This window comes from Lacerta agilis, chromosome 2, assembly GCF_009819535.1.
Source record: "Lacerta agilis isolate rLacAgi1 chromosome 2, rLacAgi1.pri, whole genome shotgun sequence".
NCBI lineage: Eukaryota > Metazoa > Chordata > Lepidosauria > Squamata > Lacertidae > Lacerta > Lacerta agilis.
In genome coordinates, this window is record NC_046313.1 from 79,014,496 (window position 1) to 79,029,600 (window position 15,105).

At 42.0% G+C, this 15,105-nt stretch overlaps 1 protein-coding gene across 16 annotated transcripts in view; it reads right to left on the reverse strand.

Annotated features, from left to right (window-relative positions):
- Nucleotides 1-15,105, reverse strand: part of ERC2 (ELKS/RAB6-interacting/CAST family member 2) — a 519,409-nt gene that overhangs the window by 389,016 nt on the left and 115,288 nt on the right. For all 16 annotated transcript variants that reach the window (XR_004426010.1, XR_004426009.1, XR_004426011.1 and 13 more), the window contains one exon: nucleotides 2,114-2,188. Coding sequence is in view for 8 of the 16 variants with exons in the window: in XM_033140942.1 (XP_032996833.1) it covers nucleotides 2,114-2,188 (75 nt within the window). In the remaining 8 variants the exon portion in view is untranslated. The remainder of the gene's footprint in view (nucleotides 1-2,113; nucleotides 2,189-15,105) is intronic.

Below are 15,105 nucleotides of genomic sequence, written 5' to 3' on the forward strand. Positions count from 1 at the left end.
TTGCACTGAAACTGACCAAAGTTTATTTTAAACTATACCCCCCTGGTTTGTATAACACAACAGGTGGGATTCCACTAAGTTGTTACGTGCATGGAATGAGGTCCACTCATACAATGGGACTTTGAACCCCTCCCCTGTGCCCCCTAAATCTGCTCTGGAGGGCGGGGAAGAAACTCAGAATTGGTCTAGCAGGTGCACAAGGGGAGAAGTGGGGAAAGTCCAGTTGTGGGTGCAGACCTTGTTCCCCACGTCCATGCGTACGCCATTTATCGCTATGCTGGAATTCTACCCAACAAGCGGATATTCTATGAAATTGAAACTAAATACTTGGGTGTGGGTTTTTTCCTACCCACATGGGAGGGGTTGAAAGAAGAAAGACCACATTCTTTGGAGTCTGGTAAAGGAGCCCACAGGGCAAGTTAAGTGTTGCCCCAGCTACAACAGCCCAAAGAGCTCCAATTGAGCAACTTACTTTGACAAAAGCTAGATAAAGGTAGACTAAAGCCTCTTAAGCTTCTGCCTCCAGTCCACCTTTCCTAGGCTCAAAGCGCCAACTCTCTGGCCCGCAGACCAGCAAGATAGGTTGAGAGGCACTTGGCCCCTCAGACCCAGTCAAATGGTGCTAACTCTGGTTCTATAGGCCCTGGTGCTGCAGGATCTAATTCAGGGGGCTCTTGCCCACAAGGCCCTTTTCACTACCACAATGACTGGTTCCTGAGCCAATGTTATTGCAGCATGTGATATAAATAGTATTATTATTAGTATTATTATTTTATATCTCTTAAAAAAAATTAAAGCAGGATATAAATAAATGTGTAGGTTAGGCTGAGAGATGGTAATTGACCCAAGTTACTTGGTAAGCTTAATGGCTTTGTTTTCAATCAACGCATAGAGGGATTTACATGGGACTGAGCAAACTGGAAAGAATTCTGCCAGCCATTCCATTGCCAAAAGATTTCCAGAAAGCAGAATATTTGCGGTTTGTCAAATGCATAGTGTTCACTGGAGCCCATGACTTTGAAGAGCCTAACCCTGACGCACAAACATTTTAGCATTTCGTGTCATTGAGACTTACCCCTTCCCTCAAAATGGTAACTGGTTGAAAGTGGGTGCAAATTTAAAAACAACTCAAAAGAGTGAGAGGTAGAGTGATCAAACGAACAGTGGAATGGTGCAAAACACTATATCAATAGTGCACGTGACTCCATACCAATATGTGAAATAGTGACTTAACTCGCTGAAGTACTAAGTGAATAAATGAAGCAAGTATTTAAATGCATTCTGCTTATAGTGCTAGGGGGGGAAGATGCATACTGTCATGTAAATAGCTGCCTAAATCTAATCAACATAGTTTTGATCTGATCATATCTTAATGTTGCTACAATTACTATATCTATATTGTACCTGCATCTATATATTTCTCCATATGTACTGAGTAAGGAGTACAAGTAAGTAAGGAGTACAATGTCCCAAATATTTATGTTTGTTAAAAACGTGCATGCTCTGTAACACAAATAAACATACCTTGATACAATTTTACTTCATAGTATGCCTACTGTCTAAAAGAGTCTCCTTCTGAATTAAGAATGGTGGCAACAGGTGTGAAGAATGATTATGGTGCAGAATGGAGAATAATAAGTCTGCTTTGACAAAACATGAAACTTCTAAAGTATTATTATTCTGCTCAGAAAAGCCACTTCTGTTTCCTGGTCTCTAAAACCTGCAAACTCAGATTGTTCGGTCTCTTGCTACAAATATGTCAGCAGGCAAGTTGCTTGAGCAAACAACTGTGCTGGCTGAGAGGAAAGAGTGCAATAATTTTTATTTGTCAGGAAAATGCGGCACAATGAAAAATGATATCCTTTTGGGAGACAATGAATATTATCATATTTTGCCCAAAGTGGTAGCATCCCACACTAAGTATGGGATGTTTAACAGATACGACACACATTTGGGAACAAAATGTGGGTGGCAATGTGACACAGTCATGCTGTGCAAACCCATGTACTCTCTATAATAAAAGCTAGGAATCATTTTATGCTTCAGGCAACAGGCATTAATGGTGGTTATCGCATTAAACTGAAGTGTGCCGGCAAGCATTAAAAGTCCATACCTTCATTTCTATGACGGTCTGAAGAGCTTTCGTCTTCGCTGGCTCAGGCTGAAGCTGGGTCCTTCTGTGCAGTTCCTGTGGAGGGACACGATAGAAGTAAGCTTGGCGGTTCATCTTCCCATCATTTATTTTGTCAATGATGCAGATCTTCAGCAGCTCATGGCAGAATCCAAAGTTCAGACATGCACAAGCCCAAATGCTACAGGTGCACCCCTGTCGATAAATCCCTCTAGCATCTCTGCAGCCTCTATCTTATATTACAGGCAAGGCTGCCAGCACATGCGCTATTTCTGAAACCTTTATCAATAATTAATGTCAACAGTGACAAAGGCAGCATGTTGCATTTGGACCGAGAGAGATTACAACACGGCTGCCTCTCTGTCCAGGCATCAAGTAAGTAATTCAATTATGTTGAACATTGTATGGCTAATTCAAAAAAACGGCAGGGGGTGGAAATGTCACATATAATCTTCTGCCGAACTTCACCACTCAAAGAGTTTTTCTACTGATATTTTAAACAAGCAATTCACAGACATTACATTCAAATTTTACATTTTCAGAATAGTAATTATATAGTGAATTGATGCAGCTCTAAAGTAGCTTTATTATGTTGGCTCATCTTTTCTTTCATGATACGATATTTTTGGAACTTGCACTTCAATCCATAAAGATATTTACTTGCAAGTTAACCCCACTAATTTCAGCAAGGCCTACTTCCAAATTAACATGTTTAAGGATCTGAATGTTTACCTATAGCAAATACATTAAGCAGGATGTTTTCACTGCACACGGGTGTGTAATTAGAAAAGTGATGTAATCCATTGTGACGTTTCCGTGTGCAAGACACAATGAAATGTTGAGAATAACACAAGAACACTATATACATAGCTATTTACTATTTCAAATTAAAGGGAAGTTTAGATAATTTAAATCTGACTTAAAAAAAAAAAAATCACACCCATGCAGCCCCTCCTCCCAAAAAACCCTTCAATTTTTTTGTATGTTGCTAATGACAATTGGCTTTGGCACCTCCATCCATCATCTTTTCTTTCTCTCACTATGTGCATATGACCAGCTTAATTCTGGATTCAACTAGGACCTGTCCCATGTCTGTCTCATGTTCTAGTCTGTTACAGTGAGCTCATGTAATTCAGCCAAAAGGTGAAGGCATGTGTCAACTTGCCAACCATACACATCTCTTTAAAAAGAGGAACCAAAGCAATTCACACAACACACATATCATAGTGAAATAATGCTGTAAAAACATATCAATAAAACAACAGTGTATCAGTCACAGAAACCAAAGGATCTGGAACCAGTAGGAACAAAGAGAACACCTGGCTAAACATCCCAGTGGGTGCCCTCCTGGTAGCAACTGAGAGATCAGTGCACATGGTAGATGCCACCACAGAGAAGGCCATTTTTTTGCAACCAAAGTATGATTCAGGCTCAAATCTCAAAATGAGATAATACTGACCATGACAGGGACATCATTGAATTGTTGATTCTCGATAGAGCTAATGAGGCTTCATTCCCCAAAAGGGCTAATTTACTACTGTCTCCAATAAAACTATTGATTGTGCTTCTATGAATAGCAGAAAGGAAAGTGCCGAAATGGAATAACAACAACAACAACAATTTGTTTTTTGTACCCTGCCTATATGACTGGGTTGCTCCAGTCACTCTGGGCGGCTTCCAACAAAACATACAGACACACAACAACAACACAGAACACCACACATTTAAAACATCCCAATGCAGGGCTGCCTTCAGATGTCTACGGAAGGTAATATAATTATTTATATTCATCTGATGGGGAGAGAATTCCACAGGGTGTGCCTGAGCACTCCATTCATTCTTCATTATCCGTTCAAATCAGATTATTTATCATTCTATTTCAACAGTAATCAAAGTATCCCATTAGATGCCCTAACCCAAATCCTGTTGGCCATCCTGCTTGTGGACTTCCTATTGCCATTTGGATTAGCCACCATGGGGACAGGATTCTAGACTAGATGAGCCTTTGGCCTGATACTTAATGACTCTTCTTATGTTCTTACAGATGCTACATTAGGCCAAACTAGACATCTGTGATGTATGAATGCATCACAGACACCTATTTCTTTTCCAAACACGGTACCGGTTTGAATCAGGACCTGTGGTACCAGGGGTGGGAGGGAAATTCCCCTTCCCATTCTGCAGTCCACTTTCCAATCACCTGTATTACTCGTGGAGGGAGAAACATAAGAACACAGGTGCCTGAAGGTTTCTCCTCCATAGCTAATTGAGAAGCAATTTAGATTGCAGAACTGGCATAGGAGTTTAACTTCCCCTTGTGCTAAGGCTCCAGACCAAGTCCGCTGCACCCATGACAGCTTTTAGCAAGGAAAAAAAGATATCAGAAATGGTCAGGTACGAAGGAGTCCAAGAACGCATGGGGTGGTGGTCACAAGTTCCTCATCCCTGCTATAGAGCACCAAGAACACAACAATCTAAGACTTCAATACCAACCCAGTCTTCTTTATGGGGATAACTGCAGAGTGTGATGATACACTGCAATGTGTTTGGGGTTTTTTTTTAACTGTGTGCAGTCAGGGCTGTATCATTTCACTTTTGTGTGAGAGAAAGCATTGTGTATGTACTGAACTTGAGAAGTCCCCCCTTACACACCCCTGCTCTCTAGAATGTGCATAAGGGCAGTTGGATCAGACCTTATATTTTTACCACAAGTTATTTTCTTATCTCCATGGCAACTGTGAAGGTTCTTATACAATACCATATTCCTAGTGGATTTTGAAGTGCTTTATGAGCTTTACATATAATTTTGGAATGCGCATTTTAAAAGGTTTTAGAATCATTCTTTATCTTTATTTCTTGGAGCAATAAAGTAGAAACAAACAAACAAACAATTTCAACATGGGACAAAATTACATTAGTCTTATTTATTGGGATTATCAGTCCTTGCCTCCTTACAATGCATATGATGTTCCCCCACATTTGTGTTGACACTGCTACTTCTGGACCTCTATTCAAGGATTTCTCAGACTAGGTTTATGCCAACTTTTTGAGTTATTGCATTTTGATACTGCTCTTCATCTCATGTGCACCAGCTTCATGGTGCTACTTACGGTGTCTGTGGGAGTGGCTTCCTTCCTGTAGAACTAGTTTACCATCCCTTTTCCTCAATCTTCCTCCCCACAACCCATCCTTGACCTTACAGCAGAAATATGAGGGAGAAGTTTTATTCTCCATTGTATTTCCATTGGCAGAATGGCCATGAGAATCTGCCTAGTTAGTTAGTTAGTTAGTTAGCTAGCTATTTTTGAAGCTACTTCTCCATGAAAAACTGTGCATATCTGCTCCAAAGATAAGCTTTCAGGAAAGAATGTTGTTATCTGCACTGCTTCCTTCAACAGATGCAGGGTGCAGGAAAAGGGGGAATGGGGCATGAATGTGCAGGGAGAAAAGCAGCAAGAGGGAGCAACTAGCAGAGTAACTCACAGTGGGAGGTGGAGGATCATCAAAGGCAGGGGATTTGCGCCAAAAGCTTCTGATAGCTGGCTGACTCTGCTTTCTCTATAGGCTTTCACTCACACACATATTCCATTCCCTGGATTCTCTCATTACCATTGCAAGTCTGTTACTGGAATTGCCTTCTGTGAGCTCACATTGCGCCCCTTGGCTTGAGTTTGGGGTCCCCCCTCAGCACCTGCTGTGGCTGGTTCCAGGGGCAGACCATGTGCCACGCACTGACGAAGGATAAACAAATGCTGTATAAGGTAAAGGCAGCCTGGTTGGCCATTATTATTGAGCTGGCATGAAAGTCCAGACTCAGCTAAGGAACCACAAATGTATTTTTGAAACTCAGCAGTGAGAGAAAACAGGAGGAACACCCACTGCCTGTGTACACCTGTCCGTGGAAGTGTGCATCTGCAGACTTGGGTTAGAAGAAGGAACATGATGACCTTCTGGACATCATGCAGATTCATTTTTTTATTATTGCACCTTCCCTGTGACATATAGCATGGACTTAGGTTATGCACAAGAAACTATTGCAATATGTCCCGCGAGCAGCAATTGCTTTTGTGAAAAATCACAGTATGTCATGAACTAGCAGGAAGACGGGGAGGAGGAAGAGGATCCTAGTGAGGGGTGTAGCTGGGGGTGGGACACACCGGGGGTGAGGAAAGAGAGGTTGATGTAGGAAGTACTCACGGCATGATGGAGGATGGCGAGGGGATGGGGGACAGTCAGTGCCGGATTTACGTATAAGCTAAACAAGCTATAGCTTAGGGCCCCACTCTCTTGGGGAGTCCCAAAAAAATTACCGGTAAAGGAAAAAAAACCTGGATGTACATTTCCAAAATTTAAGATAAAAAACAAATAAAATAAAACCGACATACAGCAACAGTGGCAAATGGCTTTAGGTACCTATTAGGTCCATAAATTACCATACATTCCAACACAAGAAACAGCAACAATTTGTTGTAGATAAAGGACAGCTGGACATATAAAGGGCCATTACCTTCAGTAGCTTTGGGCCTCATCAAACCTAAATCTGGCCCTGGGGACAGTGCACAGGAACCAAAACAGGACACATTGCCAGAGCCAGAGGGGCCCCTGTCTCCACAAACTCGGTGGGCTCTGAGGCATAGGGAGCAGAAGGAGGGACCTTCTAGGAGCCTGAGGCAGGCAGAGGCCCACAGCCCAGCTCCCTAGCTGGCCAGGTGGGGCTCGCTAGTTCTTGGAGGTGTGTGATTCCTCAGCTGGAGTAGGCTTGGGACAGGTGAGGGTCCCATGCCTCATGAAGCCCAGATGATGCAATCAGTAGACAAAGTACAAAAAGGAAGCTGAGGTGCTGTGTCTTCTCAAGGTTCTCTTCAGTGGCTAAGAGCAGCTGCAACAAGGCAATCTCAATTGCGACCACAACAGCCAGGCCCCTCCCCCTGGTTCTGAATAGGGAGGAAAGGGCACGTGGTTTTTTGAAGAAAACCTCCCTACATAAATTAAATTGAATCCCACTTTTAACATCTCGTCTAGTTTATTCCTTAGTTGTGCTGCAATTCTATGCACTTTTATGTGTGCATAGGATTGTGTTGTAAATTACAAAGTTTATTATGTAGCCAAAGCTAAAAATGTTTAGATACCATTGCTTTTTTTGGACAGTATTTTAAGTCCAATGGGACTTAAAAGTGCTTATCCTCGGCTGAGTTAAGTCCTGTATATGTCTATTAAGATGCTGGGTGTCAAATAATATGTTACTTCAAATGCAGCAGTCAAAATGGCGGCTGTTTCTGGAATTCCACATTGAGAGTAACACCCAGGATTAGCCTAAAGTGAAAGTGAGCTGAATCAACTGAGAAAGTTTAAGCATTAATGTATAATGCCTTAAAAATATCTAACTGCTGTATCTTTATTCAATATTATCAATAAATTCCTTACTGCATTTGTATCCGCTCTTCACCAGCAGATACCAGGGTGGTGGGGTTACAACAATTTTAAATTCAGAATGAAAAATAGTTGAAACAAATTACAGTACAAGCACAGGAATAGGGTGGGTCTTGAAAACACACATCTCGGGTATCAAAGATTAGGGTAAAGAGGTGTGTCTTCAGCATTTGCCAAAAATTATATCAGGGTTGGGGGGGGGGGAGTTGGCCATGCAAAAGAACAACCCTGTCAGAGCTCATCAACAACTATTACATTATGTTTGGAAAACTGAACAGCTCCCAAAGGCACTTAAGATGAATTGGCACAATACGAAGTGTCATACATTGTCCATGAACACAAGCCAGAGTTTCCACCCCTTTCGTCAAAGATGTATAGGCTGTCAGAGATGAGTATTCCTAGATGTCTATCATAAGATGCAGGCTTGCCTCATAATACTTTTCCTGTTTGCAGTATAAATCAAACTTGCTTAAAAGCTTTTCTTCCCTATTCCTGGTGGCAAAATGCAACAGACAATGGAATTCTGGAGAAGATCAGAAAGTGACTTGCAGTTTATTATTTTGTGTAGGAAAACCCTTCCAATTGGATTCAAACGTTTCTAAGTTTCCAACAAGCCATGCATTGTTCTGTGTATAATGAGCTCTGTTTTGTTGTATTCATTATACCTATCTGTGGCGTTCCAATTTGGGAATGTAGTTTCTATTTCCCCCCCCCCCCACAACTCCTGTGGAAGATAGTTTGATTAAACAATTAACCAGATTAAATTCTGAATATTTTACAAAGTTTCCATAATACATACAACCTTTTCCTAAATGATCTAGTTTGGGGTGAGTAGTGAGGTAGCTAAGTTCGCCAAGGACATGGAATTGTTCAGGGTGATAAGAAAACAAAAGGGACCAGGAGGAATTCCATAAGGATCTCTCCAAACTGCAGGGGCATTAATACAGCAAATGCAATTCAGTGTAAGCAGGTATAAAGTGATGCGCATTGGGGCACCTCCCCCCCCCCAAAAAAAATTCACATATACACTTATGGGATCTGAACTGGCAGTGACTGGCCAAGATTTTGACTTTGGCGTTGGAGTTGCCCATTGTGCAGAAACTGTGAAAAAAAGGCAATTCTATGTTAGGAAAGTGATGGAAAATAAAATTGCCAATATCACAATGTGTTTATACGAACGCATGGTGGCTCAACCACTCTTGAATACTCTGGTTTGCACACGTCAAAAACAATATTGTGAATCTGGAAAGGGTTAAAAGGGGGGTAAAAAACAACAACCATCGGGGCTGGAACACATCATTTGAGGCTTTTTTAGTTTATAAAAAGGAAGAGTAAAAGCGGGAGGACATGGCAGAGGTGTGTAAATGGTGTGAAGTAGGTTTTTCTCTGCCTCCCATAGTATGGGAACTTGGGGTGATCCAATGAAGATGAATGTCGGAAGATTCTGAACTGACAAAAGCACATATCCCTTACACAGCACATAGTTAAAACTGGAATTTGCTACCGCAAGATGCAGCCATGGGTGGCTTTAAACGGGGATTAAAGAAATTCATGGAGATAAGGTTATCAATAGCTACTAGTCATGATGACTATATCATCCAGTATCAGAGACAGTATGCCTCTCAATGCTAATTTCTGGAGAGCACAAATGGGGTGAGTGCTGTCGTGGTCATGTCCTGCTTGCAGGCTTCCCATAGGCATCTGGTTGGCCACTGTGAGAACAGGATGCTAGACTAGATGGGCCTGCAGGGCTCTCCTTATCTTATCCTGAGTCTGGATGTTTATCCTTATTCTGCTGGCAAGCACGCTAAGCGAGATAAATGCTCGAAAAGCTAAGGTTTTAAGTTCATTGCATTTCACTCTACTTCCATTCAATGCAGATGTGATAACGCTTTTTTATTTTTCCTGCGTTGTGGTCCTGACTAAGGGGCACAAAAGTGCACAAAGTTAGACATTTCTCTTTCTAATCCATCAGCTGGTGGCGTCTCCATTAGAAATGAAGTTCATCTCCCACATCCACGCACCACCCAGTCCTAGGTAAAAAATGGCTAAGCCACAAAATGACAGCATGTTGGGGCATATGTAATAGCAGCCAAACACCTCCACAGCATAACACAGGTGCCAATGCATTGCACTATCCCAATTTGACTGAGCTTTAAAATTTACATCCAATGGTATTTGAAAAATCTGATCATTTACTTGGTCATAATTTAACGTATCTGCTTAAGGGTGAAAGTGTTCATTACAAAAAGGATGGGAAAGGTACCCTTTCTGCTTGGTTAATTCTAACGATGATTAGAGAAATGCCACATTGCGGGGTTTGTTCCAGACACATCTCAGATGAAGGAAAGCACAAATTTGGTTCTAGATTAATGTCAGCCCACAGACAGCTGGGAAAGGGCCTAACGCTGACTCAGAACTGCAAAAGAGAAGAGACTTTTCAAGCACAGTGGCCATAGTGTTCCCTTCAAACAAAAGGCTTTCCCGTGGGGGTTTTCTGTCCATGGCAAGGTCCTTTAAATATGTGAGTTTCTCTGTTACAGTTCTTCTGATAGAATCATAGAATTGTAGAATTGGAAGGGAGGCCTGAGGATCATCCAGTTCAGTCCCCTGCAATGCAGGAATCCTGCCCACAGCCATCCCTGGGTGGGCTCAAACTACCAACTTTCTGGGGTAACAGCCAGATGCACAGACCCACCGTGCCACATTTAAAACTTTCATTTAAGATGCAATTTAAAACATTTTGACTTTCATTTAAGATGCAATTTAAAACATGGATTTTGTAAGTTGCTTGCCCAGGTGCAGTGAGCCCACTGCCAGGTGCCATGCAAGAAAGGAAAGGAACAACAGGACAAAATTCTCAGATTAAAATGTCTTTATTTATATTAGAGATGTGAGTTTTGGATCAGACATTGGGAGTTTCTAATCAGTCAGCCCGTTTGCTGACTGCTTACCAAGGGTCGATCCTGGTATAGGATTGCCCTAGGACCTACATCAAATAGGAACAAACCATCAGGATTGCCATCTTGGGGAGCGTTATGTCCTTTGGTCCCTGTCTGGGCATACGGACAGAAGCACCTCCCCTAGGATCCCTTTTGCAGGATACCCTGTATTGGGGGGGGGGGGGTTTGACAAAGACATACAATACCCCACATGTCCCAGACTAAGGAACCTACCCAATGCCTTATCCGCCCAAGTTGTGACAATTTCTATGAGGCAGGCGGAAACCTCCAGACAGTGGTGGAGCTGGTCGGCACCTGGAGCAGCACACATGCCGTGCACCCGGGGCGGGGCGATCCACCCACGGGAGCAGCGACGATCAGCCCAAGGGGTGGGTCAATCCGCCCATAGGGCCAATCGGGGCAGCTGCGCGATCCTCCCTGGGGGCCAATCTTGGTGCAGGAGGGTGCCGAATGTCAACCCCCCCCTTCAGGCTGAAGGGGGAGTGACATTTGGTGGGGGGTGCAACTCCCAAGCCTACAGCGAGTCAGGGAAGGGGGAGAGCTGCAGCAGCTGCTTTGCCACTTTGCCCACTCACTGGGCTTGGGGAAGTCGCGGGCGGGCCGCGCCAAATGTCACCCCCCTTCAGGAAGACACCCGAGCTGGATCGCACCCCCCGTACCACACCCCTGCCTCCAGACCAGCTAGTTTGTCTGAAGGCAAACTTTCTTCCTGGCCACAAATACAGTGCACGAAACTTCCATAACAAGGTCTGCACACAAACCAACAGAACACAGTTTACAAAATAAAGCAAAAACACAGGGAGGTAGGATGGGAGGTTGAGAATCCAACTGTGGTGCCAGTCTAGGAGGCAGGCCTAATATGTGCCTGAAAAGCGGACCAGAGTGAAGACCCCCACAGGAGTCTCTGCTGAGCTCTACCCCCCACCCAGGCTACCTCATAATGTCTTGGATTTATTACCTATGGTTAAAGGGCAGTTGGTTTATAAACCTTAAAGATAACCTTTGCTCAGCATTGTACAGAATTATGGACCTCCTTGTAACTATGGTTAGAGAACTATCAGTGCCCAAAAAACGCCGAGCCTTGAGTCAAGAGTGGTTCTTCCTCATGTTTGCTTTAATGAGCATTGGGGGGAGGGGGTTAAAAAAGAGCAAGGTTTGTGATGCCTCAGCTTTATTAGGGTTATTATGATTAACATTAAGCATAGTTCATATTAGCCCTGATTTAGTGTTATGTACAAACCAGCTACTGAAGTTCAACCACAAACACATTGAGAGCTGCAAGAGCAACAATAGTGATGTGATGGAGAAGGCGGAGCCAGGAAGCATTCATTCAACTCTCCCCTCAGGCAATCGTAACCACCCTAAGAGAAGACTGCCTGAAAAATGCTATGGTCACTTCCATTAAATGAATACATAGTTCTAGAAATTCTAATTTCTATGATACTGTGACTTACATAAGTCAGCATCTGTGGAGAGCTTGCAGACTGACAGACAACATGTAGACCACATTTACCTCAGGATGTGTCTCCCCCACACTCTGCTGCAAAATATGTGGCCAACTATTAATTTCAACAAATCTAAATTCTCTTGATAAACAGGTAGATCCTGTAAAATGATATGGCAGGGCAAAGAATAAAAAAACGTAACAGCATTGCAGATGAATATTTAAAACAATTGGCTTTCTGAGAAAGTTGTGTCGTTTTTTTTAAATGGAGTTAGTTTTAATTCCAATTTAAACTGCCTACTATTTTTTGTTGGAAAATGTTCAGGGGCTATAGTACAGAATTAATTCAATTCCAAACAGATCTGTGATCTGCAACAGTGGTATTTTTATATACTTTGTCCAAAACTCTTAAATGAAGAAACTACTAAATGGCAACTGATTCTTTAGAGAAGTGTTACAGGTAGGTAGCCGTGTTGATCTGCCATAGTCAAAACAAAATTAAAAAATTAAAAAATTCCTTCCAGTAGCACCCCATCCTAAACAACTCCTCACCCACAATAATACAACAACAGGACTTAACATGGACACTGGTAGCAGAGCCTGCAATAAACCCAGATGCCAACTTTGCTGCCACATACACCCAGACAACACCATTACTGGCCCCAACAACGTCAAACATACCATCTCAGGACTATTCACCGTATTTTTCGCTCCATAAGACGCACCTTTTCCTCCTAAAAAGTAAGGGGAAATATCTGTGCGTCTTATGGGGCGAATGGTGGTCCCTGAGCTGAATTGCCCAGGGGCCAAAACCAGATTGTGCTTTTTATTTTACAAGGAGAAAAGGGGGTGTTGAAAGGACCCCGCTCAGCAGCTGATCAGCAAGAGATGGGGAGAGAGATAAGAGTCCCGGCTCCCTTTCAGCCCCACCCCCTTGCCCAGGCCTCCTTTGTTGAATGTGCTGTAGAGGGAGATTGTTTGTTTCCCCAGTGACATGTGACTGGCTGATTAGATTATCTGTCTGGAAACAGTAGAAACGGCTCCCTTTCCTTAAGATTTTTCAGAAATGTGAGTTGAACCCCATAAAAATGGGGCTTTTCCTCTTTGCTTTTCCCCCTTTGCAAAAGGAGCTTTGCTTTTCCCCCTTTGCAAAAAAAGCTGCAAAACCTTTAGCTGATCCTCAAAAAAACTGGGCTTTTCCCTTTGCAAAAAAAAGCTGCAAAACTTTTAGCTGATTCTCAAAAAAACCCCAGGGCTTTTAGAGGAGGAAAACCAGAAAAGTATTTTTTCCCCTTGTTTCCTCCTCTAAAAACGAGGTGCGCCCTATGGTCCGGTGCGCCCTATGGAGCGAAAAATACGGTAATTGCTCATTTTCTAACATTGTGTATGCCATCAAATGCCAACAGTGCCCTTCAGCTCTCTATATTGGACAAACAGGCCAAACCCTACGCCAAAGGATAAATGGACATAAATCTGGTATGAGGAATCACAAGACAGAGAAACCAGTAGGAGAACACTTCAGTCTCCCAGGACATTCCATACAAGATCTCAAAGTAGCTGTCATATTACAAAAGAATTTCAGAAATAGACTGGAAAGAGAAGTTGCTGAATTCCAACTCATTACCAAACTTAAAACCATGGAGAGACCTGGTCTGAACAAAGACATTGGATTCTTATCTCATTATACATACAAAGCTATTTTTAGCCATCTCACCCCTTGCTTTTTCCTGTAAGACCAAATGCAGTCGTTAACAGTCGTCAACAGGTTTTCCACACCCATCAGCCAATCACCCATTCCCACCACCCTTCTGAGTCAAACCCCTCCCCACTCTCTCCCTATATATAAGGGTCTGGTGACTTCTGTTTCAGTGTATCTGAAGAAGTGTGCATGCACACAAAAGCTCATACCAAGAACAAATTTAGTTGGTCTCCAAGGTGCTACTGGAAGGATTTTTTTTTATTTTTTATTTTTTATTTTTTTGTCTTTAGAGAAGAGTTACAGAGAATAATTTAATGTTATTGAGAATCACACTAATGTTAACTCCAGTGTTTTTCAGTTTACAGTGAGAGCTTGAAAAGGAAACATCAGGATTGTTCATAGGCTAGTGTTTCAAGAACTGCAAGAACCTATCCCTGATGTAATAAAACCTTCTGATAGAAAACATTCCATTTAACAGCATATCCATGTTCATTTCTTTTAAAAAAAAACTGTGCTGTGCCTTCTTACTACTTTTAATTAAGCTTCTGTATTCAGTAGTTCTGATTCCATCGCTAAATAACTTTCTTGTTTTTTTCCCAAGGCTTCTGCAATAATAAGTCTAATCAACTGAATACTGACTTTCTGCTCAACTATTCAAGAGTCTTAAGAGATTTTTTTTTTATTAAAAAAGTTTACCCATAGAATACTTAAGCCTTATATATACGTTCCTATAATATAGCTTTCAAATTAGTGCCCACAAATAGTCAAGAACTCAGTAGATTGTCTGATTAATATTCTAATATCAGCTTAGCATTTCTCTAAGTTTATAAGCACAATTTTGCAAAGAAAGTGCAGACTAAGTAGGTTGAAGATTAAATGAAAATGTTTTTAAAAACATTACTATTGATACAGAACAGTATTGAATTGCTCTCAGGAAAGCTCATTAAGAAGTTTAAAAATGTCAGTCATAATTCTGAGCAAAATCCAAGCTCAAGGAGGACACAGAAATTGTTTGACTGTATGGTTTACATTGTATATGCATGGAATGTTGGGTGGGGGCATGTATGGGATTGTTTGTTAGAAGTTTTTTTTTTTAAGAAAGTGAAGAACAAAGTTTCTATTTTAAAAAGGAAGAAGACGGAACACAGAGATGACCAGAGCTTCCCTTCTGGAGTGGAATAATGAATCAGAAGCTGTAGCACTTTATTTCATGTATTTCATTGTTAAATGATGTTTAGCTACTTGCCTATTCCAAAATATCTGCATGTGAATCAACTCAACAAAAAGCATAGTCTAAAACAGATGTAAGCAAAGCAGATAAAGGGAAAAGTCTGCTAGACTGACCCATCAGGAAGACACCCGCATTGAGACACGTTGGGGGGGGGGGTTGAAGGGAGGAATCAGCTAGCCATAATAAAAACAGAGACACAGTTCAGTC